Source organism: Colias eurytheme, chromosome 26, assembly GCF_061535395.1.
Source record: "Colias eurytheme isolate Ceu_HAF_F1 chromosome 26, ilColEury1 Martin Lab GWU primary, whole genome shotgun sequence".
Taxonomy (NCBI): domain Eukaryota; kingdom Metazoa; phylum Arthropoda; class Insecta; order Lepidoptera; family Pieridae; genus Colias; species Colias eurytheme.
The window spans coordinates 7,466,136-7,492,152 of NC_143005.1; the positions used below are offsets into that span (position 1 = coordinate 7,466,136).

The 26,017-nt window shown below is 33.6% G+C and overlaps 2 protein-coding genes across 2 annotated transcripts; both read right to left on the bottom strand.

The window, feature by feature from the left end:
- Window positions 1-3,790: 3,790 nt before the first annotated feature.
- On the bottom strand, window positions 3,791-6,278 carry LOC149897277 (galactose mutarotase-like). The gene is made up of 5 exons (XM_090116828.1): window positions 6,150-6,278; window positions 5,560-5,775; window positions 4,995-5,257; window positions 4,438-4,597; window positions 3,791-4,106 (listed from the first exon to the last, which is right to left on the bottom strand). The coding sequence occupies exons 1-5, from the start codon at window positions 6,276-6,278 to the stop codon at window positions 3,795-3,797; spliced, it is 1,080 nt and encodes a 359-aa protein (XP_089972954.1). The 3' UTR covers window positions 3,791-3,794.
- Window positions 6,279-8,686: 2,408 nt separating this feature from the next.
- On the bottom strand, window positions 8,687-25,277 carry LOC149897278 (cathepsin O-like). Its single transcript, XM_090116795.1, has 6 exons — window positions 24,989-25,277; window positions 23,915-24,213; window positions 20,437-20,569; window positions 18,268-18,461; window positions 17,698-17,817; window positions 8,687-9,557 (listed from the first exon to the last, which is right to left on the bottom strand). Exons 1-6 carry the CDS (start codon window positions 25,181-25,183, stop codon window positions 9,368-9,370), a joined length of 1,131 nt encoding a protein of 376 aa, XP_089972921.1. The 5' UTR covers window positions 25,184-25,277; the 3' UTR covers window positions 8,687-9,367.
- Between the last annotated feature and the right edge of the window lie 740 nt (window positions 25,278-26,017).

The window sequence follows — 26,017 nt, forward strand, 5'->3', positions numbered from 1 at the left end:
CATTCAAAATCATACAGCAGACTAACAATGAAATTGTAACCGTTTCGAATTTCAATTGTTTTAATATATTATACTACCTAATACCTAATACGTAATATGTGTCTTATACAATAGGTTCGAAGGGAAACGTTTATGAAAAACTATGTCAAAATTTTTATATTTTCCCTTAAGATTATTAACAGTCTATTTAAAAAAAATACTCATAATAAAATAATCTTAACTGTCTTTGGCATAAACATGAAGAAATTAAGCCGAGCAGAGTATTCAATAAAAAAAAGTGTGTGCGTGTAACCTTTACGCGCGATTGAAGTAAAACGCACATGTCAATATAACCTTGTTATTGAATATTATAAAATGTCGCAATTGTCAGAAAATTTATTTTTAATTTACTTATTTTAAAAGTAGTAAATAAACAAGTATATTTAGAGATTTTCAAAAAATTTTGCAATTTAAAATAATGTTTTTAAAACTGTTGAATTTTTCATTCACTTTGCTATTCACAATTGATCCGTTTGAAAATTTGAAAATAAATAATCCTAATTGATTATGATATTTGCCACTAGCTGGCGTATAAGTCAAGAAGCGTGTAGTATATGACATATACTTACAACCTGTTATTTTATATCTTTATTTTGTATCAACAATATCACTCATATACGAACTATTTAGTAGCGACATGTAGACATGTTTATAGAGTAACTAATATCTGGCCTAGTTAAGACTGACAAGTACATCAAACTACCAATTAGTTGTTGATAGGGCACATGACTATTTGCCCCTACTGGTCCTTTATTTACATTTAATTTGACCTCCATCGGAGTATCAACAGTCTTACAATCACTTAAATTAAATCTGCTTAAAAGTTGATCAATATAAGCTTCCTGGCTCAAAGTTACATATCCTTTATCTTTATTGAAGGTTACATTCATTCCAAGACATAATTTAGCTTCACCTAAGTCCTTAATGCTGAAATTATTAGATAAAATCTGTTTCAAGTTATTAGTTTCAATTATATCATTGGAAAATATAAAGAAATCGTCGACATAGACTGTCACAATGGTCTTACAATTATTAATATTCTTTGTATACATACATGGTTCTATTTTTGACCTTTTGTAACCATTACTGATCAAACAATTATCAACCTTTTTATTCCAAGCTCTAGAGGCTTGCTTAAGTCCATAAATGTAACATATTTAACCCATACACTCCCGAGCAGAATGGCCTCTCGGAACGATATAATCGGACTGTCGTTGAGAAAGTCAAGTGTCTACTGTTTGATGCAGGTCTCGAGAAAAGGTTTTGGGCAGAGGCGGCACACACAGCAGTGTACTTACAGAACAGGACTGTGACCGCATCATTAAATTATAAAACTCCTTTCGAGATATGGACAGGCAGAAAGCCTGATGTAAGTCATCTTCGTGTTTTCGGTAGTACAGTCATGGTACATGTGCCGAAACAAAAGAGATTAAAGTGGGACAGAAAGTCTGATAAATGTATCCTTGTCGGCTATTCCAATGAGGTCAAAGGGTACAGAATTTACAACCCGAAGACTAATGCCATTACTACCAGTCGAGATGTTATAGTGTTGGAGAAGATGGAGACAGAGAGTGATCTGAAGGTACAGGAAAATTGTTCAGATGAAGTGAATATGGTTCCAGTGGAGGAAAAAGACTTGACACCTCAGGAAGATTCACTTGAACAATCAGAGAGCTCGAACACAGATGACAGCAGTGAACTATATGTACCTTGTGAAGAAGACACATTAGATAGCTCTGAGACTGGTACAACAGACAGTGAAGACTCCATTATATTGAACAATGTCAACATAATATCTGGTCCCCGGCGTAGGCAGCAGCCAGACAGATATGGATTTGCAAGTGCTTGTATAAAAGATGACAACATGTTCATGGATGAGATATCCTTGCAGGAAGCTTTGGAAGGTCCAGAGAAAGAACATTGGTTAGCGGCAGTACAGGATGAGCTACAGTCATTCGAGAATCATAGTGCATGGGAACTCGTAGATGTACCAAAAGATGGTACTATAGTGCAGTGCAAGTGGGTGTTACGAAAAAAGTACGATAGTGAAAACAATGTGCGTTATCGTGCTCGTTTGGTCGCAAAGGGCTTCACCAAAAAATATGGTGTAGATTACACAGAAACATTTTCGCCTGTAGTGAGACATACAACCCTTCGACTATTATTTGCATTGTCTGTAAAGTTAGGTATGGATGTTCACCATTTAGATGTCAAGACTGCTTTCTTGAATGGTGATTTAGAGGAAACCATTTACATGAAAATGCCAGATTGTTATAATAGTAGTAGTTCAGATCATAAAGTATTGAAACTTAAAAAGGCCATTTATGGACTTAAGCAAGCCTCTAGAGCTTGGAATAAAAAGGTTGATAATTGTTTGATCAGTAATGGTTACAAAAGGTCAAAAATAGAACCATGTATGTATAAAAAGAATATTAATAATTGTAAGACCATTGTGACAGTCTATGTCGACGATTTCTTTATATTTTCCAATGATATAATTGAAACTAATAACTTGAAACAGATTTTATCTAATAATTTCAGCATTAAGGACTTAGGTGAAGCTAAATTATGTCTTGGAATGAATGTAACCTTCAATAAAGATAAAGGATATGTAACTTTGAGCCAGGAAGCTTATATTGATCAACTTTTAAGCAGATTTAATTTAAGTGATTGTAAGACTGTTGATACTCCGATGGAGGTCAAATTAAATGTAAATAAAGGTCCAGTAGGGGCAAATAGTCATGTGCCCTATCAACAACTAATTGGTAGTTTGATGTACTTGTCAGTCTTAACTAGGCCAGATATTAGTTACTCTATAAGTTTTTTAAGTCAGTTTAATAATTGTCACACAAAAGAGCATTGGGAATATGCAAAAAGAGTATTAAGGTATTTAAAACGAACTAAATGTTATAGAATAAAATATTGTAAAGAAGGTAATTCAGAAATAACAGGCTATGTAGATGCTGATTGGGCTTCTAACTCTGAAGATAGGAGATCATATACTGGAATGTGTTTTTTGTTATCTGATGGTGTAATATCATGGGAGTGTAGAAAACAGAAATGTGTAGCCCTCTCTAGCACTGAATCAGAGTATATTGGTCTATCTGAAGCATGTAGAGAAGCATTATATCTTAAGGAATTACAATATGAAATAACCAATAAGATGTACACTATTTGCATATTTAATGATAATCAAGGTGCGCAGAAGCTGTGTGCAAATCCAGCATTTCATAAACGTACAAAGCATATCGATATTAAATATCATTTTTGTTGTGATCTAGTAAGAGATAAAATTGTTAAGGTGCTGTATTTGCCAACAGCTGATATGCCAGCTGATATTCTTACTAAAAGTTTATGTTCAGCAAAACATTATAAATTTATGTTGCTTCTTGGCATAGTTTGTATAGAATAATTTTGTATATGATTGTTTAGTGAATATTGTGATAAGTAGGGGTGTTATTTTATATCTTTATTTTGTATCAACAATATCACTCATATACGAACTATTTAGTAGCGACATGTAGCAAGAAGTGTGTTAGGTTTAGATATGTTCGGTTTTTAAAATATAGTTTTTTGTTCTTGTCTGTCAATCAAGCGTTTTATTTTATTAGACAACCAATCAGAATTATTATTTTTAAATGGCGGAAACTACACAGCGTTACTTCCGTCAGAAAAAAAATCTGAGTTACTCCCTAGTCGCGCCTAAAGAAGTTTTACTTCAAAAATAAAACACACATCTTTAAAAATATTTTATTTTACGCCGGAGCAACAACTCCATTTTGTTTAACAACACCGAATCTGTACTCCGTCTTCTGTTTATAAATGTCGCCAGGTTTCAAAATAACACTAGGGAAGGAAGGATGATGTACAGCATCTATGTAATTCTGTGTTTCTATACACATTCCTGCGTGACGACGATAACTAGCGCCATCTTTTCCGACAATCCCAGCTTCTTCTTTAGTGGGGAAATAATTCGCATTGTAAAAGAGAATACTGGGCTGATCGCTGTAGACGTCCATGAAGCGGCCTGACGGTGGGTGGTAGACGCGGGAGAGGAAGTTTAGACCCTGGAATTATTTGAGTTATTTTAACTTTTTAATCTTAAAAAATTGGAAAAATAGGTAACATTGGGGAAGCTATTTTCTTGGAAAACGTTAGAAGAACACCAGGTCACAGTTTATAAGAAATAAACTGTTACCTGGTGGTTATAATGATAGATTTAAGAGATATAGTTTAAATATATCATTATCTGATATGAATAAATTGTATTAGATAGTATTTCTACACAGTATAGTTTCCATTTTATAATTGGACTAATCAACAAGGTGGGCAAAATGTACCATTTTTTTTTTTTTAAAAAAGAACGAGACGTATTTTATTTAATGTAATATATCTTACCTTGTTACCATTCTTCGTCACACACAAATTGTGATGGAAAAGATTCTTGGAATTTTCTATAATATCGCCGAGGCGTTTGGGACTTCTCAGGTCAAATGGAGTTCCTCCGACGGGCAGGAGTCGGCCAGTTGGCACCCAGTCAGACCTTACTTCTACCACTCTGCAGACAAAATTCATTTTATTCTACTAAACCTTTATACAAACGACTGGTTTTATAAAAGAAAGAAAATTTGAGTAACTATTATTCGATAAAAAGTAAACATACTACAAACTACTACAATATATAATGCTCAAATTTTCTTTCTAGAATCATTAGTTTAACGTATTTCGAATTCTTCAATTATAACCACATAGAGGAAAACTTTACAATATCTACACGTTTAGAAAATCTACATAGGTAGTTTGTTGAGCTTAAGAATAACTCCGTTACCAGACCCGATCATGATCAGACAAGCTCAGATAGCAATGAAAATTGAGGAAAAAAGCTTGTTATAGTTAAGCACATAAGTTTCCAATTTAAAATTTTGTTGGTATGTAGTTTCATAAATTAAACTTACTTATCACAGTTCATTGTTACCAGATGATTATATAGGCCCTCAGCTCCACTCTCGTGTCCCGCCAAATTAAAGTATGAATGATTTGTCATATTGATGATGGTCTTCTTGGTGGAGCTGGCGGTATACTCTATGTACCAAGTGTCATCATCCCTCACTTCGTATGTGATGTTCACCATCAGGTCCCCTGGGTAACCTTCTTCACCATCCTTGGAGAGCCTGCTGAATACCACCCTAGTGCCGTCTACGGTGGAACTCCAGTTGACCTATTTGTTAATTAAAATTGTTGAATTTAGCGTATCTAAACCTATTAGTATGTAATACATAGTAGGTATGTACGTGTAGACCGTAATATATCTGATTTTATCATCAACAGAATATTACCTATACTCGTATGTTATTTTTTTATCGAATTTAAGTTTTTACATATAATATTTATAAAACAACATATTAAAACTCAAACATTTTTCAACATTGCGAATTTATAGAGCCCCATTAATCTTTTCTGCTTGGCGTTTTCTTACTCAAAAATTTTCCACGAAATTCTACAACGATTTAAAAACCTCACCTTATCAAAAGCCAAATTCCCGCCATGCACATGATGTCCGTCTTTATTCTTAGTAAGACGATGAGTGACCCCATCAATCTGTATGGTTCCCTCCGCGACCCTATTGGTGCACCTTCCGATCACTCCGCCAAAGTTCTTTATATTGCTCTCAACGTAACTCTGGAGGTCATCAAAGCCAAGAACTACGTCGCTGATATTGCCGTCTTTGTCGGGCACCTGGTGAAATATAATTTATGAGTATATTATAATCATTTATTAATAAGTACATAGGTACCTATAGTAAGGAGCAAACACTATATTTTTATGTGTTTGTCACAGAACTCGTAACCTCGTAAACGCGTTGACCGATTTTGATAATTTTTTTTTTTGTGTATCAGCTGGATTTTAGAATGGTTAAGATTTATACATAATTCGAATACGAACGAAGCAAATTATTCCTACAGATAAGAAAAGATAGTATTTTATAAAGATAGTCTATACATTCGTAATTAAAAAAAAACATGTATGGACTAGTTAATTCCCAAAATTCTATCCTTAATATTAATAATTATTCAACCCTTATAGTAAGTATACATAAGTTTTATTGCTACCTGAAGGCTCTGGACAATGGCGCCAAAAGATATGGCACTCAGTGAAAACCCGCTGTCAGTTCGCCAAGTATACCTCTTCACGACTTCATCATTTATTGTCCCGAACTCTTGCTCCGTTAAATACACCATGTTGTTACTAAATCAATTATTTAAAAGTGAGACATTATGAACATGTGAAATGGTGCCATTTCACTTTATCGTAGTAAAGTAATGTAGGCAATAAAATAGTTTTTGTAAAGATATAATTATATATGTAATATGAGTAAGTATTTGTCTTATTAAGATTATATTCGACTTGTATTAAAAGTAAAGAAAAATATTATAAAAACAACCATCTACATTTACATAGACATAAAATACAATATTGATGAACTTCTTAATATAAATTATATTATTTTTTTCATATTATAATCAGTAATATCAATAAAATTGATACGGTACTTACATAACACAACCACGTCAAGCGCAAATCAGGCACTTAATTCACAAACAATTATTATGGTCAAAATATCAAGTTATCTGTTATCCAAAGTATCAACTATCGTTATATTATTTTGTAAACAACACCTTTACTCCATGGTTTTGTTGTAAAAAATCGAGATATAGAATACGTTATGTTAAACATTTATTATAACAACTAATTATTATGAATTTTTTTCATGTACTTTAGCTTTAGCATGTACATAACCGATTTATAAAATAAGTCATTAATTCACAATATTTTATTATATTTTACTTTTCAAATGCGAACACTTATTTCGTATTTAACGTGGTCAAGGAATTATGTGCCAAATTATATAGGTAGGATTATTCCGTTTAGAGTATATTTACACATTAACATTTTAAAATATTTTTCACGCGCGTAAATATTTTTCAAATAGAGTACATCAAAATATAAAAACTAGTTGCGCCGCGCCGTTCCAACCGGCATAAAGGTTGTAGGCAAAATGGCAAGCATTTCTATAGCTTTTATGTTACTGTTACATCACTGCGAAGTATCATCAAAATCTGTTCAGTACTTTTCGATATGATTATAAGAAGTAGGATGTATGCATATTGGTCAATTGCATATCTTGCAAAGCATGTCACTGATCATCCACACACCACACACACTAAATAAATAAAACATTTTTCTTTAAATAAACATTTATTACAAAAGGTATAAAAATACAAAGGCACAATTTTTACAAACCTCATAATTTATTCCCTTTGAGAAATTTCAGAGAGAAAACATTGGAATGGAATGTTATAAATTGTCTTGAGTTTCATATTAAAATAACAATAATCAATTTTAATACAGTAGTTACGAATATAAATTTAATAATTCGAATTCTAATACAACATTGTAATGGTAAACTTGTATAAATTAGTCTTTTAGTTTCTTATTTTAAAGCTTAGCAATAGAGGAGAGATATTAACTGTATTCTTACAATAGTAATAACTTAAATAATAGGAATGCCATGTGGAAACTTAAACAGAATATTAAATAGAGATTTTTATTAAATATCAACTAAATACATTGAATATCAACTAAAAACATAAAAAAAAATCCTTTTGTTTCACTATTTTCAAAATAATATGCTTGTTTTTCAAAATTTCAAAAAGGACGGATCGCATTATTACTGAATTTTAATATACATACAATTTAGTTCAATATAACGAACAAAAAATATAATATAATGTATGAAAATGGTTATTATAAAATATAATACATGTAATAATTAATGATAAATATGTAAATGAAACAATAATATACTTAATACAATAAAAAACGTTATAACTAAATTATTATTCTTAACAATACTAGTTAACTATTAATTATTATTTAATAATAAACAATTAGAGATAAACTACGATAACATGGCGCGCCCCTCCAAATTACTGTTTCAATGTGTGTAGTGACATCCTTACGAAGGAGTTTGTATGTAGTTGAACGTATTCGTCGTTAGTACTTTACGTCCAGATTTGTTGGTCAACTAATCATAAGTTGCCGAGCGCCCAAGACAACGCACGTGTCGTTTTCATAGAATACGTCAGTGCAGCGCCATTACTAATAATAATGAGCGATTAGAGCGTGACTAGTCGAGCAACAAATCCGTGGATTTGTTTTTGTTTGACGGCCGTCTCATTACGCACACATGCGTTGTGAATCTTGGTGGTGCATTGTAAATACTTTCACAAATACTTTCAAACGTTTTGAATTTTGGAGGGGCGCGCCATGTTATCGTAGTTTATCTCTACTTAGAGACCTGTACTTAGAAACATCATGACATAACATAACAAAAAAATATTCTAAATGCTATATTTATTGCTATCTCTGTCTACTACAGACAAAGTGTGAAAGAGAAGGCACTATAAAATCACCAATTTCATAAATACCTTCATTTTTTAAATATTTAATACTTTCACCAATAAATATTCTTCAATAATAAATAACATTAATTTTAAGAGTATTTAACTAATGTCCCTTCAATGGTTGGAAAAATAGTTATTCGAGGTATATTAAATACAGTATTTTTAGGGTAACATTTTTAAGCCTTGTGATAAACTTATCTTATGTGTATAATTTTAAGGTACAAAATGGCAAGAGTAAGAACCTACACTATAAATTTGTCTCTGTATTTAATATCGATTACAGAAGGCACTGTGAAGTTTTCGTTCAACAATAATAGAAAAGTTTTTTATACCAATTACATACATACTTTTATATGTATGTAATTTTTAAATTTTATATAATTACATACATTTCAGAAAAAAAATAATACAAAAATTTCTACATTCTTTTTAAACAATTACACTTAGTACCTGTTTACCCTACTGTGAAAGTGTAAAAATTTTTTAAATCGTTAAAGAACTTGACGGGTTGTTACCTCCGATAGAATCGTAATAATTGTTGGGAAAAAAGGCTGGCAGGTAATAGAATAAAAAATCAATTAAAATTTTTCCAAGATCACCAAAACAAATTAAAAAATTCCCTATAGAGCGATTAAAGAAATAGAGTCAATACACACACTGTTTTTTTAACACTTGTTACCATACATTTAATATTGAAAACACTTATTCCTCTAAGTGCACTTTGAGGCCAATTAACACTTTCCATCGACACTTTAATTCCCCAAAGTGACAAACACGCACACTTTTCTCAATGCTAACACTTAGACACACTTTAAGGACACCTTTCTCAAGTGCTAACACTTAGACACTTTCGAACACTAACACTACACTATAACATCAACGCTAGCCACTTCATTGGCCAGACCACACACATTGCTACCAATAGCGAGTTGTATATAACCCTCAAGCCCAAAGCCTGTGCCCCACGAATTCTTTGCTATATAATATGGAACTTCGGCTGTTAAATCGTAGCCTACTAATTCCACCGCGTGGTTCAAGTCTGCTGGTGCTCCACTGGAAAAAAATAACAAATAAATAAATCATTTGCCTAATCTATACTAATATTATAAAGCTGAGGAGTTTGTTTGTTTGTTTGAACGCGCTAATCTCAGTAACTACTAGTCCGATTTGAAAAATTCTTTCGCTGTTAGAAAGAAAGAAAGAAAGAAAGAAAAAAAGCTTTATTGCCAACAAAAACTAAGACTATCTTAACTTAAAAAGTAAACACATATTAGGCAATCGGAACAGACTCAGCCATGCTGTGGGCTAACACCCGAACAGCGCTGTTAGATAGCCCATTTATCGAGGAAGGTTATAGGCTATGTATCATCACGCTACGACCAACAGGAGTGGAGCCGCGGGGGTGAAACCGCGCGGAGCAGCTAGCTTATTATGTTTGTAAACACTCTTGTACCCTTTTAAACCCTTGTGAAAAAGATAAATAAATGTATTTATTATTATTTAATAAAATAAATAAATGTATTTATTATTGTTTAATAAAATAATAATAAATACATTTATTAATCAATAAATATATTCTAAGTTAAATCTTACATATACATATAGGATTTAATAGTGAAAATGAGTTTTTAGTACAAACGAGTGAATTTAGAAATGATGGAATATGAAAACTAAAACTATATTGATCATAATATTAACACACAAAAATATGTTACGTTCGTTATTCATATAAGTTCGATTACAGCATTAAAAAAGTTTAGTTCAATTCAAAAATATTTCTACCTTTACTATATTACTTGTATTATAAAAATCTTATCCATAGCCTGTCCAAAAAAATCTTGATACTTAGCCAAAAGAGCAAACATCATGTTTATGCAAATAAGTGATAATCTCTTCAATATCAGTCCATCAAGGTCAAATTTCTAACGGATTTTATATATTTATCCAAGTGTATTCATAATCCAGTTTCATTAGAGAATTTAGTATCATATTGATTTATTTCAGGACAATTTTCACATACGGCATGATCTGATCCCATACTAAGCTTTCGCTTGTGTTATGGAAACCAGATGGCTGATAAACATACATATATAATTTTAAATAATTACTTATATAAATAATCAACACCCAGACACAGAGCAAACATCACACAAATATTTGTCCCGGGTGGGAATCGAACCCACGACCTCTGGCTTGGAAGGCAGGGTCACTACCAACTAAGCCAACCGGTCAGTCATTGATGGCAGTAAAACAAAAATATTACCTAGTCTAGAAACACTATACAGGGTGGAAGGTTAAGATGGGGCATGAAGGGCAGGTACCTTAACCGTTGTAGCTACATGAAAACGTTCTTAGGAGACTATCCTTAAATTCTTGAGAAATTTTAATCTGCATTCACAGATTTTTGAAAAAATGTACGGTCAGCAAGGAAATCGGCAGTTTTCAAAAAAAATTTTTTGATGCCAATCGATCCAGTTTCTCATGGGGATCAAAACACTCTAAAAGACCAACTGAGGTATGAGTACTTGAAAAGTCAGAAATCGCGAAAAACTATTTCCACACATTCACTAAGAAAATAAGTGATTCAACAAAAGATGCGCTAATAGAACACTCATAAAATCATTATCTCTACTAAATTTTCCCCGTAACCATCTACAAAATGCAAGTCTGCGTGCATAGTCCCCAGATTGCAATGCTTGGACTAATCGCCCATGGCGGTAGCATTTGTAGCCGTATTTCTTCCATGTTTTTAAAACTATCCAGTGCGAACAACCAACTTCGACGGCAACTTGTTTTGAAGAAATTTCGGGATATGCTTCCACAATTAGTGCTAAAATTGCTATCACAGTATTCTCATTCAATACGCGTGAACGACGCGGACGCGTCAAGCTTTTCTTAAATGAGCCACTTTCTGCTAGATTTTTTACAAGATTCGCAATTACCTTTCGCGTCGGTACATGTCGCATTGGGTATTTATTCCTGTACCATTCCAATGCAACTGTTGGGTTTTTATTATTTAAAAAGTACGCCTCTAACAGATCTAAACGTTCTAAATTATTTAAGGACATTTTTAGTGAAGACAGAGTGACTTCTGGTAACTTTTGTTTTCTATGTGTTATTGTTTACATAAGCCATAAAAATGTGACGTGTTCGTTCGATATTCAAATTTACATAATTTTTCATCTCGTGCACGAGCTGCCAGCCACCGCCCGCTCACGCCCCGCGTCGCTGGCATGTTATGCTGCTGTGCCTTTGTCTTTTTACTTCTTCATGAATGAAAATAGTTTTTCGCGATTTCTGACTTTTCTAGTACTCATACCTCAGTTGGTCTTTTAAAGTGTTTTGATCCCCATGAGAAACTGGATCGATTGGCATCAAAAAAATTTTTTTTGAAAACTGCCGATTTCTTTGCTGACCGTAAATTTTTTCAAAAATCTGTTAATGCAGATTAAAATTTCTCAAGAATTTAAGGATAGTCTCCTAAGAACGTTTTCATGTAGCTACAACGGTTAAGGTACCTGCCCTTCATGCCCCATCTTAACCTTCCACCCTGTATATACGATACTTGACTCAAATCAATAACAATAACATCTATCTCCTCAAAATAATTAATCTTAATATATATGTCGGAGCAAGATGTAGATTGTGAATCTATTTTCAAGCTGTGGGCGTTGCGTTGGGTAATCGAGCAAAGAAACACCTCAAACTCAATCATTTCTTTATTTACCACCGATTCGGAAAGCAGTATCTACAGAGAAGAACCGGCAAGAAACTCTATAGTTGCTCTTTTTAATCATGTCAGTTTTAATACAATCACTTTAAATACAATCACTTAATAACCGTTACGTTACACATTTAAATTAAACACTAGCAAAGAAAAGGTTAACAGTTCCTAGTAGTGCATGGTCCGAACTCTTCGATGTTCGAATGTGAAGTGCCGTCCCGAGGGCGAGCCTTCACCGGCTCGACCCGGTACAAGCATGAAGTAAGCCGCCAACAACTGTGCTGCCACCTCCCGGAACTCGTGCTTCGAGTCGTTTTGCATCCGCGCTATTGACCGTCTCCGACACGGCCATCCTGCGCTGAACACGTCCTCGTGTATGTGTGTGCTGTAACATAGAAAACATCTCGCACAGTACATGCTCTTCGGCCAATCCTGACAAATTTTTACAATTAAACTCAAAAAAACTAAACCCTTAAGATCACTTAGTTGTCCGTAAGTCTATCAGTCTATCTATCAAGACCTTTGAAATTCATATCGCATACCATCGTCCCGTTAAGCTTTGAAAAGTTATAACAGTCGATCAAAAGATAGCAGCTTTCGACATTCGCAGGGGACGCAAGGAATTCAGGATATTTCTTGTGAAAACAGAATCATGAAATTTGTACAAGAAACGTCCTATAGCAAAGAATCTCAAAACAAAATTTAAGTTCATATGAAAACAGGTTTTTTCTTAATTTGAATATCCTAAAATAATTTCCAACTTCAACCCTTTGAAATAAACCATTTTGATTAAAGTAATGAAACATTGAATCCTGATCATTTCAATTAAATTTATGAACTAACTACTAAAAGAAAATAACGCTTAAGCAACCAAATACCACTTTCACTGCTATTGTCATCAGCAGATCATTATTAAAGTATCACAAAAAAACTAGAGCATGAATCTTATCCGAGGCCTGTGGCTTTTCACTAAGCCCATCATCACACACGCATTCCACCGAATGCCAACTCTGGCTTTTCACTAAGCCCAACAACACACACGCATTCCACCGAATGCCAACTCTGGCTTTTCACTAAGCCCAACAACACACACGCATTCCTCCGAATGCAAACTCTGGCTTTTCACTAAGCCCCACAACAAACCTCATGTTTGTTCCACACGCATTCCTCCGAATGCCGAGTCCCACGGACTCCCATAATCCAATGGTCTCTACAAGACCCAACCTCCGCCAGCGTCACTCGCCCACCGCGTATCCACGGTTTACTACAAGCAGCTATCTGTACTCCTAATAGCAGACGCCGATTTCAAACGGACTACGGTAATACCGCGTATCCACGGTTTACTATAAGCAGCCATAACTCCTAATAGCAGACACCGATTTCAACGGACTACGGCTACGAAATGACTACTGGCACACTCTGACCAACCGAACTAAGATTCATCGCTATCACTCAACTCAAACTCAAATTTCAAACATTAATCAACTTCAAGTGGTACTTGGCCCCCAGGCATCCTCAATATATTAACAAGGTGAAGTTACCCGAACATAGTATAAACAAAATCTGTCTTTTCAAAGTGATTATTGGTGTTTACAGGATTCAATAGCTCAACAGTAAAAAAAAGTGAAACCTGAACTGAATATCACTCATCCAACAGAATCAATATTCTAATCGTTTTTCGTTTTAATAAACTCAAGTTATCTCCTATACAGCCATACTGACAATCATGTGTCCCCGTACGCCATTTCTCACACTACATTACTACGGTAATTCATCTCGGGATACCAAAATAACTACTATCCTGCCTCGGCCCACACTGACCTTACAGGGTTACCATACTGCCCCGGTCCTCCTGACCGGTCAGAACACACATCTACTATCCTGGACCTCATGCCAGATAGAACACCACAATCCTTCGATGAACTACATTACCATCACAATATTATTTCACGCAACACACATTTACTTCACAACGTACGAGACAACACAACCATCAGTATGCTACAACTATACTCCACTACAACTCTACTGAATTATACCTCCCAAGTCTATCATAGTGATAGCCTGTGCAGCTTGCTCAAATTTTAACAGCAGTTTTATTTTGTTGTTATGATCATTGACAAACAAATGTGACAACAGCACAAAAATAACATCTTAAAAAGTTTAAAACGAATAATTCGTAACTGAACCGCAGAAAACACTCAAAGTGGTGAAAGCTTATTCTCAACTGAATATTTACCAACTTGAATTTAAAGTAATCATGTGATAACATATCTGCTTACAAAAAAATCGCGAGAAACCCTTCAAATTTTTTTTTTTATCGGCAAATTTGAAAACTCAACTTAAAACAATTATTAAGTGTAGGCTTAAACTCATCTGTGAATCTAATATCGAACGGCAAAAGGGCTGAGCTAAATTTTAGTTTCAACGTAATAAGAATGAACTGCTCAACAACTACTGTACAACTACCTAATTGATGTATTCAGTTGATGTCAAACTGCAGCTAGTCACAAAAACTATTATCAAGAAATTACATTAAATGCACACAATGTTAAAATCGATTCGGTACTATCGATGTAAATCGATTAGGTACCATCGATGTAAATCGATTAGGTACCATCGATGTAAATCGATTAGGTACCATCGATGTAAATCGATTAGGTACCATCGATGTAAATCGATCAGGTACTATCGAATACTCCACGTTTAGGACTTATTTGAAGCTAAAAAAAGAAAAATATGTGCGTGTACTACGCACGAAATGAAACTTCTTTATGACCTTATTTTTCAAAAAATAATTTACTATATGCAACTTTACAGAAATATGTCGAATCACGCGTGATAGGGATAAGAAAAAAATGGTGCGTAACGGAAAAATGTCACGCTAAAGTTTTTTTTTCAACCCCGATAAAGAAGTTTCACTTCAAAAACCTTCAGAAAACCTGGATGGGTTTTTCTTTTCTCTATGCAATTAAACAGACATTATCTGACGACAGTATGTAAACTGTAATGGCGCTATTAACCTTAAGATTATTTTCAACAGTCTTAATATCTTAACATTGAACGGACCCAAACGTCGATGAGATAGTTAAAATAATTTTAAAGCAATCAAGTTACGTACTCAAACTAAATCTAGACCCGTATTCCAATCATAACATTTATCTTAGGCCAGCTGTTTATTTGAACACGCTAATTATCTGCGACATTGTATTATGAACTGCCTAAATAAGGACCTAATAAATTCTCCAAGTAAAAATTCAAAACTAAATGCCTCGATTTACCTTTTATTCGATCAAAGTAAATCTGTAACATTTCATAAAACTGCATATTGTAAAAACTGCATACTGTGAATTGTTCACAAAATTATTTTAAGAAATTAACCTCAAATATCACCTTAAATAAAACCTACGAAAAGTTTATAAACCTCTAATGCACTAGTTAACGCATTACTTTTCGTTTTTAATCGAATAGCAATAAGGCTGTCTTTGTGTAGCAATTAATTGCTATTTGTCAAGGGTTATAGCCTAAATAAAAACTAACGCAGGTAGTTTAAAAAATTAATGCGGGTAGTCAAGAAACTAACGCGGGTAGTTATGAAACTAATTTAAAAGCAATTCGCATACTGTTTTTGTTCTGATACACGGACAAGTGAATGTTTATTGTTTACGTTCGATTGAAGAATCTGGATGCAGTGTACAAATTAATGTGTTTTCTTTGTTAGCGTTAATTCGCAAAGTTACAAACATTAAAACAAGTCGTTACTTAATTTCATCTTGAAGGCAGTACTTACGCCGCGAAGCATTTTTAAAATAACACGAATTACCTTCTAAAGTAAACGCGTCCCTGAATAAGTGAAATACAAGTCACACGACCTAGGTACTGATAATTTATCACTGCGTAACTAAGATGGGCTGAATGTAATGGAATAAGTTTTAACCAACTACAAAACCTTAAAGCCATATCGCACGACCTAATAATAACATCACTGCGTAAATAAGTTGAGTTTAATGTAATGCAATAAGATTTAACTATACACTGGTCTTGTAGGCTACAACTTTAAACAAAATCTAATCGTAACATTTGGTACAACCTGTAAATCAGCGCTGTTTTTGTGCAGCATTTTGCCGAGGCTGTGACCATTTTCCTCAATTAATTTTAAAATAAATTTTGTAACTAATGTTTTTGGCAAAAATTTCTTTTTCTTTCAAATAAGTTACTAAAACCTACTTTATCTAACTGTACACTCAAAGGGAAATGTTATCTACTGACCGGTTTTGTATGAGATTGAAGGATAGTTGCACGACACGTCGACACGTCGCTCTGGTTCCGGTGATCTCAGGCTCGACGTGTTGATGGTAGTGATGGTAGCGCGACGCCCGGCGTGGTATTGCGGTGCCTGGCGTGGATGTGCAACGCCTGGCGTGGTGTCGCGGAGCCCAGCTTGGTGCCGCGGCGCTCAGTATGGATGCAGCACCACATGGCGCCACGCATGATGCTCGACGCATGATGCTCGACGCATGGCACGGTGCACGACATGATGACACGGCGCTGCTCGCGATGATACGGCTTCCGGCGCGGTGATTCGAGCGCAGCAGTGGCATCCGCGCAGCGCGAGGCGAAGTTGCCACCCTGCCCGCACATAACGAGCTCTCCCTTTATCACCGGTTGCTCAGTGACACGTATGCTCGTAGATCTGTAGGATGCTTCTTCCCGTTGAAACTGGATCGAAGTGCCACGTGGTTGCAGCGCTTTGACTTTTAATCAGGTTATCGTATATCGTATCGAGGTTATCGCCACGTGTTTTCTCATTTGCTCGATTTGATCCCAATTCTGATGTCGGAGCAAGATGTAGATTGTGAATCTATTTTCAAGCTGTGGGCGTTGCGTTGGGTAATCGAGCAAAGAAACACCTCAAACTCAATCATTTCTTTATTTACCACCGATTCGGAAAGCAGTATCTACAGAGAAGAACCGGCAAGAAACTCTATAGTTGCTCTTTTTAATCATGTCAGTTTTAATACAATCACTTTAAATACAATCACTTAATAACCGTTACGTTACACATTTAAATTAAACACTAGCAAAGAAAAGGTTAACAGTTCCTAGTAGTGCATGGTCCGAACTCTTCGATGTTCGAATGTGAAGTGCCGTCCCGAGGGCGAGCCTTCACCGGCTCGACCCGGTACAAGCATGAAGTAAGCCGCCAACAACTGTGCTGCCACCTCCCGGAACTCGTGCTTCGAGTCGTTTTGCATCCGCGCTATTGACCGTCTCCGACATATATAAATCTCGTGTCACAATGTTTGTCCTCAATGGACTCCTAAACCACTTAACCGATTATAATAAAATTCGCACACCATGTGCAGTTCGATCCAACTTGAGAGATAGGATAGTTTAAACATGTAGGTACCACGGGCGAAGCCGGGGCGGGCCGCTAGTATTCTGATGTAATAAAGTAGGTAAAATTACCTGCAATGATACTGTATAACTCCGCCAAGGTAGTTCTGCCACGTGAGAGCATTCACAGCGACCGCTACGGGACCGTGGGTTGCTATAGTGCTTAGAATCTTATCTTCTGCACCGACCAAACTGAAATTATTATTTCTGGTTAAGTATCCAACTTATATTACATTGTAAACAGGTAAGAGTAAGATGGATGGATTGTAGACTCGTTCATGCAAAAACTGATCGGATCTGTATATTTGGTTCAAAGACAAAAACATATTTTACAGATTATTGCCTATTTGATTTTAAGTGCCCAAATTTTGTTTTATTTTAAGAGGGTACAACACGACTAATTGGCCATTGGCTGGAATTTAAACAAAATGACAATAGCGCTGCAATCGGTAAAGGAAAACAGGCATTATTATTGATTTAGGAAGAACATTTAAATTCATAATTCCTTATGGTTCTGTAACAGAAAATTTGAAAATATCAACAAATTTCACAGCTCTATAGAGCTGACTGAGATGGTCTTATAAGACCACACAATTATTAAACTCAACTAAACATACTATACATATACATAAACATACTCACTCATCACAAGTAAACGTCTTCACCCTGACTCCGGTCGCGTTAGCGTTCACCGCACAGACGCCGTTCATCAACTTAAGCGGGTATTCCTTATCACTTGCCACTGCTGTATTTGTCATTAGTAACCAATCCAGTAATAAGCATATATCCCCGCCAGCACAGCCACTGTTACCTAAACCAGCGCAGTCTATTACCTCCTGGAATTAAAAAAATCAGGATAAATAATATAATTTTTAGGCCCTGCGCAATCTTTTACCTCCTGGAATAAAAAAATTCAGGATAAATAAGTATTTTGAGCAGGAGTAAGACGTCTAAATGTTTTTTCATTTCGTAAAAATTAATAAACTGAGAAGTGTAAGCAAGTATCACAGCTTTATAGATCTGTAAACAATACTTTGTTCAACACATACACGAGAAAAATCTACTAAATGTAAGTTTGTCTGCCTACCCTTCTTCAGTACGAGTACATATTACCAGGATTAATAAAATAATTTTGAGCAGAAGTCAAGGCCTAGTCTTGCAAGTAGAATGGACTAAAATTCAAATAAAAATCAATTAAAATTCTAATTAATGTTTTACAATCTTCCTTCATTTTTTTTTTCTAATCACTAATGTATGCATTTGTATCCTAAAAATCCCCATTATGCGAGTCATCTTTAAAGGTAATCGCAATCCATTCTCTTTTTTTTTAATAAAAATAAAAGATACCAAAGACATAAAACAGAAAATTAGACCCTAATCAATGTTATCAGAGCATATTTTTCTGTAGCAGGATAGTCCCATAAAACCAGTGCACCCATCGAGGCAGCTAATTATAATGTTACAGGGAAACCGCAAAAGTGCGAATTGCATCGAATGACCATAAGCTCGCTAAGCTTCGCGAACCTGAGGCGTGTAATCTGAACGTTCTAGTGTCTGGACATGAGGGAACCCACTGTGAAACCCGCTTTGCATTGTGAATAATATATGCTATTGATTTAACGACGTTTTTATAATTTTGTTTTGTACCTTACTTATCTATGGTATTATTGAGTGAAGAAAATTGCATGAACGTGCGCAGTGCAGTATGGTTATATTATCTTTTTAAAACAATTGGCACATTCACCCATATGATTTCTGCTCATGGCTATGGTCGAATTTTGACTACTGGGCTACCAGACCATTAGTAAAATTAACAAACAGGGTTTCCATTCCAACCTAATATTTTAGAAACGATAGTCGTTGCTTTTATAGATTAGAGTATATATATATAATATGAGATTTGTCAAATATAAGTTTCCTCTCGGTATGTGTAGTGGAACGCAAGATATTAGAATGAGGAGGTCGTATTTCGACCACTTCTTCCTTACACGATAAGTAAGGCGATTTGTCAAGAGTCAGATTACCCATTGAATTACTGAGCCGTGGAAAATGTTGCAACTAAGAAGTGCTGAATGTAGACTTTGTATCTTGGTACATTTTACTAGAAATAATTCAAACAGACCTTAATAACTTAATACGAAGCCTAAATGTTGGGCCAAATAATTCAAACTACTAATTAAAGCGACTCTACAAATTAATCAATCGAAATCTAAATTACAACCAATTATTTTAATCTATTTTGAATAATAATTGAATTTAGTTCAACTGATAAAGGATCGCAAAACAGTAGACACAACCTGCATGGACGGCCAGTTTTGAGTTCAATGTACTCTTTTTGGATGTATAAATAAACATGTGTTTTATTTTTAACTTTTGCACAGGCTATATCCGGACCCCGTAACCAGGTCAATTCATTTTAGCAACAAGTTTTTAAAGTTATATTGACTCTGTTGTAACGTAAAGATAAAAATAAAATATTCTATGTTAATAATGCATAAGATTGAAAATTAAGAAAGTTTTATTGTTTCTTAGCATTGACGATTGATAAACAACTTGACTCCCATTTTCAAAAGCTCAACGAAAATTTCAGAGCATTTCGCCTGTCAATCTTTAAAGTCTATTGTATCACTCACTAGAAAACTCTGTCTAGTATACCTGTAAACAGAGTTTTAGTTCGGACACTTTTAGAACTAAACTGTGAAGTCAATGTTATGAAATTACTTTTTTATCATGGTTTTTCTGTTTTATTCTTGCTTTTTTATTTAATTTTTGCTTCAAAACAACCGAGCATAGGCTTAATATTGTTCTCACCTGAACACTCAACGGTTGAAACTTCCCCGTAGAGATAGCCGCCATTGCTTCCATAGCCCCGATGGTGCTGAACGCCCAGCACGCACCACAGAGCCCTTGGTCCTTTACTGGACCGATTACACCTTTTGCCCGCCTGAGGAAAAGAGAATATATAATAGAATAGAAGTGGATATAACGGTGACATTATGTTTCCTTTTTAGGGAGAAAATGGGGTGGATAGTAATGACACTAACATTTTACATCACAATTTACATTTATTGCACGCCTCATAAGCGAAGCGTTGAGGTGGGTACTACTGTCACTTCGCGCAAAACATCTGATTTTTCAAACTTAAAATGTCTTTATGTATCATACATTGCACTTGTAAGATAATACATACACACACATATTAAGAAAAAACACTATTTTTAACGTTCATGATATTTTTGATGTCATTTTTGTTATTTAAACTAGTTAAAAAACAGTTTAAAAAAGTTCTGTCTTGGACGTCCGTGTGTCTGTATGTGCGGATCCTTTTTCTTGTTAACACGATAGCGACCGAAATACTTTACTAATCGAGTCTTTTTTTTTCTCTTACGCTTGAGTATGCTCAGGAATAGAACCCTTTCATTTTTCAGGGTCTGATTCGATGTGGTTTAATTGTTATTAAATAAACAAAAATAATAATTAATAAATATTTATTAAAAAAAATTATGAGGCGTGCACTTTTGGATTTTCCAAATTATTTTAAATTACATGAAGTTTTTATTATCTTTGATTAAAGGAAAGGTTTATCAGACATGTATGTGTGTAGGTCTCGTTTAACCCTTTGGGTACGGAACACCACAAACCGGCTAAAATGTACAGCTACAGTTAATTTTCTTTTTATAATAACGGTCAGTTAAAGTCAAAACCAGCATAAAATCTCTAGAAATGTCTCTCCACATCCATACAGGATGTGCAAATAGCATCCTGTATAACGTGCAAGATAATTAAAAAAGGTATTGAAATGATTTTATCCAAACAAAATTTAAGATACCTGGATGTCAACTGGTATCAGTCTTGTTATAATTAAAAGGAAAAAGGAAGTAGTTATAAATTAAAAGAACATTTTATCGAATTTCGAATTTGTATTTTTTCATGAAATACACGTTCTCTGTACAGGTTATTATTACTTAATAGTTAATATGTACTTATAAACCTTCTACGATTAGTTCGAAGTTCGAACCCAGGATCTCATAGTTCTGATAAGGGATAATTTTGCAATAGCAGAACGTAACTATTGTATCGTATTACTATTATAATTATTGATATGTCTATTTGTTTTAAAAATGGAATAAATAAATTGTTTATTTGAAATTGTTTGTTAGAATGAAATACTTTTCTAGTTACTATATTCTCAAAATAAACCAGTCAAACAAGATTATTAAGGTACAAATTACCATAAATTAACCGGTCTTGGTATGAGCTACAATTATATTTGAAACTATAAAACTCAAGGCAGGATACGGAAATATTTGTTTTGTATCTATCTATTATAGGTATCTATAGAATACATTTGAAGACAATTATTGTTATTCTTATAGCGGTAAAAATATGCTCATAATATAATGCAAAAGACTAAACACCTTTGTGTTTCATAACGTATTAAAAGATAAGGATTGAATAAAACTATATTCATTAAAAACCTGATAACCTTGATCGGGATCAAATTCTTAAGACGCCTTGTTATTTTACGTAAAATATTCTTTATTTTTTCAAATTAACTAATATGATAATTCTGCATTATGCATTATTTCATTCATAAAAAATACTTTTGCTTTTTCTTGCGATACTTTTTCCTGTTATACATACATAATTTCTATGAATTATTTTATTATACCGGTTATTTTGAAGCTTGTATCAACGTGATTTGACTATCACAATATATAAAATATTGATTAGGCCTGCAATTTAGTATCCAAGGAAATTTTAGGTTGGAATGGGGTAGGTAGTAGGTACCTTATATTTCGACCGCACGTTAGCAAACTAGATATTTAAACCAATATTGGACAGGTGATGTTTATTATTAGATAGTGTTATAGATGAGATGGATTAAGGAATATAATACCATTTAAATTATAATAATATATGCATTATGGCTAGTCTTAACGATGTTGAAGATAAATCGAAAACGAGTTTTTTTTCTTGGTAGAGTTTTTATTTTTCTATGGCGTGAAAGATCATCATAAGGATCCATCTAAGGATCATCTGAATATCATACAATCTCCTTTAAAAATAGGTGATATAAATAAAAAAGGTAATTTTACATTACTATAGTTTTTCTATATTATTGTTTTCGATATCATAAGAATTGATTACGTCATAATGTATGTACCTACTGAGCTATTTCACAATTATTTATACCTAGGTATTTAGAAAAATATATACATAACTAGTAGGTAACTCTTTGTAAATTAAATAAAAAGCGATGCATAATTCCGGATAAAAAATATCGGTTTACATATCATGTATCGTTGGTATAATACGATCATGTGCATTTTAACTCCTTAGCGATTTAAAAATGGCGCCGAGTTCAAAGGTCAACCTTCGACTTAACGCAACAAGGAAATCTGTATTTTATTATAATATTATTTATTGTATCTAGCTGACTCACATATTAACCGTATAAAAGGGTACCCATTTCGTGGTTCAAATAAAATTTTAGCAAACGTCGGTTAAATGTAAGTACACAATATTTATTTTAATTGAAGCAGATTTGTATTATTTTTAATGATAAAACAGTCACATTACATACCTAGCAGTAAACAAAAAATTTAAATAACAACATGAATGGCACAGTTAATGACCCTAATTATATAATACTAGGTATGCCGCGCAGTTATACCCAAGGGCAAGTACACTGTACATATTTTAAAAACCGTCACTGCTATTTGTATAATCAAAAACCGTTTAGTGGTTTTTGCGTGAAAGAGTAACATACATACAATACAATATCATGTATCGTTGGTATTAATACGATGTTTTAATATATAAATATTTTACAAAATTTCGCGTTAGAATTTTAGTAAGATTATGTAAAGGCATGTGGATCGAATTGACCATATTAAAGTGATGTTCATTCAATGTGATATAAAGAGCACTTTCATCATATCAACATCAATTTATATCACAATATTCAATTGATAAATGGTAGAGCTTGTAAATTTCAATGTTTGTAAGTACAATGTACTTAATAAAACTTACTTGGTAATTTCTGGATAAACTTTATATTGATAGACTTATTAAAGACACCAGTTCATCCCATAACTTCTTTTTAAGTTTTAATATTCAATAGAAGACTAAAAAACCGATACAGTTTATATTTGCCCCTCTCCTGTCATCATCCTGCGGTCTCAATAGTATGATACTTTAATAACATTAGTCAAACACACGGGTCTTGCTAGTTGTTTTAGCTTAAAAAATAACAAACATCCATCCACATACTGAAGTAACTCACCAATCAACTTGAAGTGGCAGCGCTGCTCTTTTATTCCGTATAATAATGTACACATTATCATGAGTTTCATTTGGAGTGCGGCCTTCTTGATTGCCAACCCTATATCTATTCCTATCATGGTTTTCTGTATCGTCCCAGGTCTTAGTAGACTGTCGTCTATTCGGCTGCTCATCAGATAGATGTATTTCTTCGAACTCCGCTTTGGACATATCTGACAAGTGTGTTAGACCATATTTAGCTCTTTGCTGTTCTGGCCCTCGCGATTTTGAGTTCAGATCGTCTATTTCCTGAACTGAAGCCTGTCAAGATATCATAGATTATAAACACTTGCGTTACATTCTCAGTTCTTTGTTAATTAAATTATTGTGAGTAATCTACTTATGGTTGCTAATTATTTGTTGTGTTTCAAGAAATTCAGTTTTATGTATTATTTAAAATATTTATATTATTATGAGCATAAAATTGTTATATATAAGAAATAGTTTATATTTCTTGCATTTTAAAAATTTCATATATTTTATAATTATTGGGTAATAATTTATTATTATTATAAGTTATTGATATTATATATTTATTTCTAAATTGTAGTACTATCCTTAAACATTATTAATGAATATAAAACAAAGTATCTACTTTCACTTATATACTCATTATATTGATGTTGTGAACAGAAATAACTTTATTTTTTCATGGTAGTGTTAATAGTTTTCTTTCACTTGTAAGAAATAAATTCCTCAGCTCTATGATACTTATGTATAAAATAATGTATTAAAGTATTTAAAAGCTGATTACTACTGTGTATATAAAAAAGCAAACTAATGAGATGTGAAATTGTTTAAAGAAATTTCACCATATGACATAATTATTCCTACTATTAAAAAGGTATTAACTTGTAATTATTATTGGAAATGACATTACTTACATACATTTAGATAATCTTTGATAGTTACGACAACTTTTTCTCGAGCAAATTGTTGACAAACAATTAACATAGTATTGTAATGCACGAATAAATTGCAATAATTCACTTATAGTAGAAACTCAATTGAATACTCAATTTGCTAAGAAACTCACCACGAAGTGCTCAAATCTTGTTTCATATTCCGCTGGGTTGTTTTTATAAGTTTTATTGTACTTTTGAACATATTCTTCAAACATTGGCCGTAACTCCTCTTTACTCCTACCTCCGGGATAGGAAAGAGGTATAACAACCAATAATAAGCACGCCAAAGCAAAGGCGAGAACCCAGTTCCACCATTTTTTCATCATAAAAAATTGTTGTAAACTTGCGAGTTTGCAAGTTTATACACACACAAGATACGTTCTGCCGCCAACGCACTCAACTTTCGAATGAGGAAGGCGGCAGGTGCACAGATAATAACACGATAATAACAAAGACATATGACAACATTCAATTGACTTTGACAGTTGACAGAAGTGTAGACACAGAGTATAGTAGAGCCATTTTAATAGGCAACATTTGACAGTTCAACAAAATTCAACAACGTACCTAACCTAGTAACGACGACATAGAATATCATGATATTTCGTTTTGTTAGAACTGCACATTTGCTTAACTTTTTTGAATTACGATTACATATTTATAATAATAATGACCGATACAAGTAATTTTAAGATTTCATTTTACTGATAAACCATACTAAACATAATAAACAATTTCTGAATTGAAGAACTGACGTCGCTACAATTTTGTGTCAATGAACCTTTTTTCTTTTTAAATACCAGAGACGTTACTCTAAAAATCGAAATCTGACATCTAGAATCGAATGCATTGATTACTTGTAAATAAAAATCATCATAAATTAATAAGTTCGATTGACAAATGTTTCAAATCCGTATCGATTTAATTCACTATAATCGATGTTTTTAAGCAGGTTACCTCTCTTCGAAGATAAAATTGATAGACGTCAAATGTTGCCTATTAAATTGGCTCGACTATAGTAATATTCTGCGATTCCTGTATCTCTCAACTATGTAAACTTCTTTCAATATAGGATTGAATAGTAATAACAATAAGCGTCGAAAGTTGAAAATAGATGAGACATTTCAACAAAAAATGTTTTATAGTCAATAATTAGACAT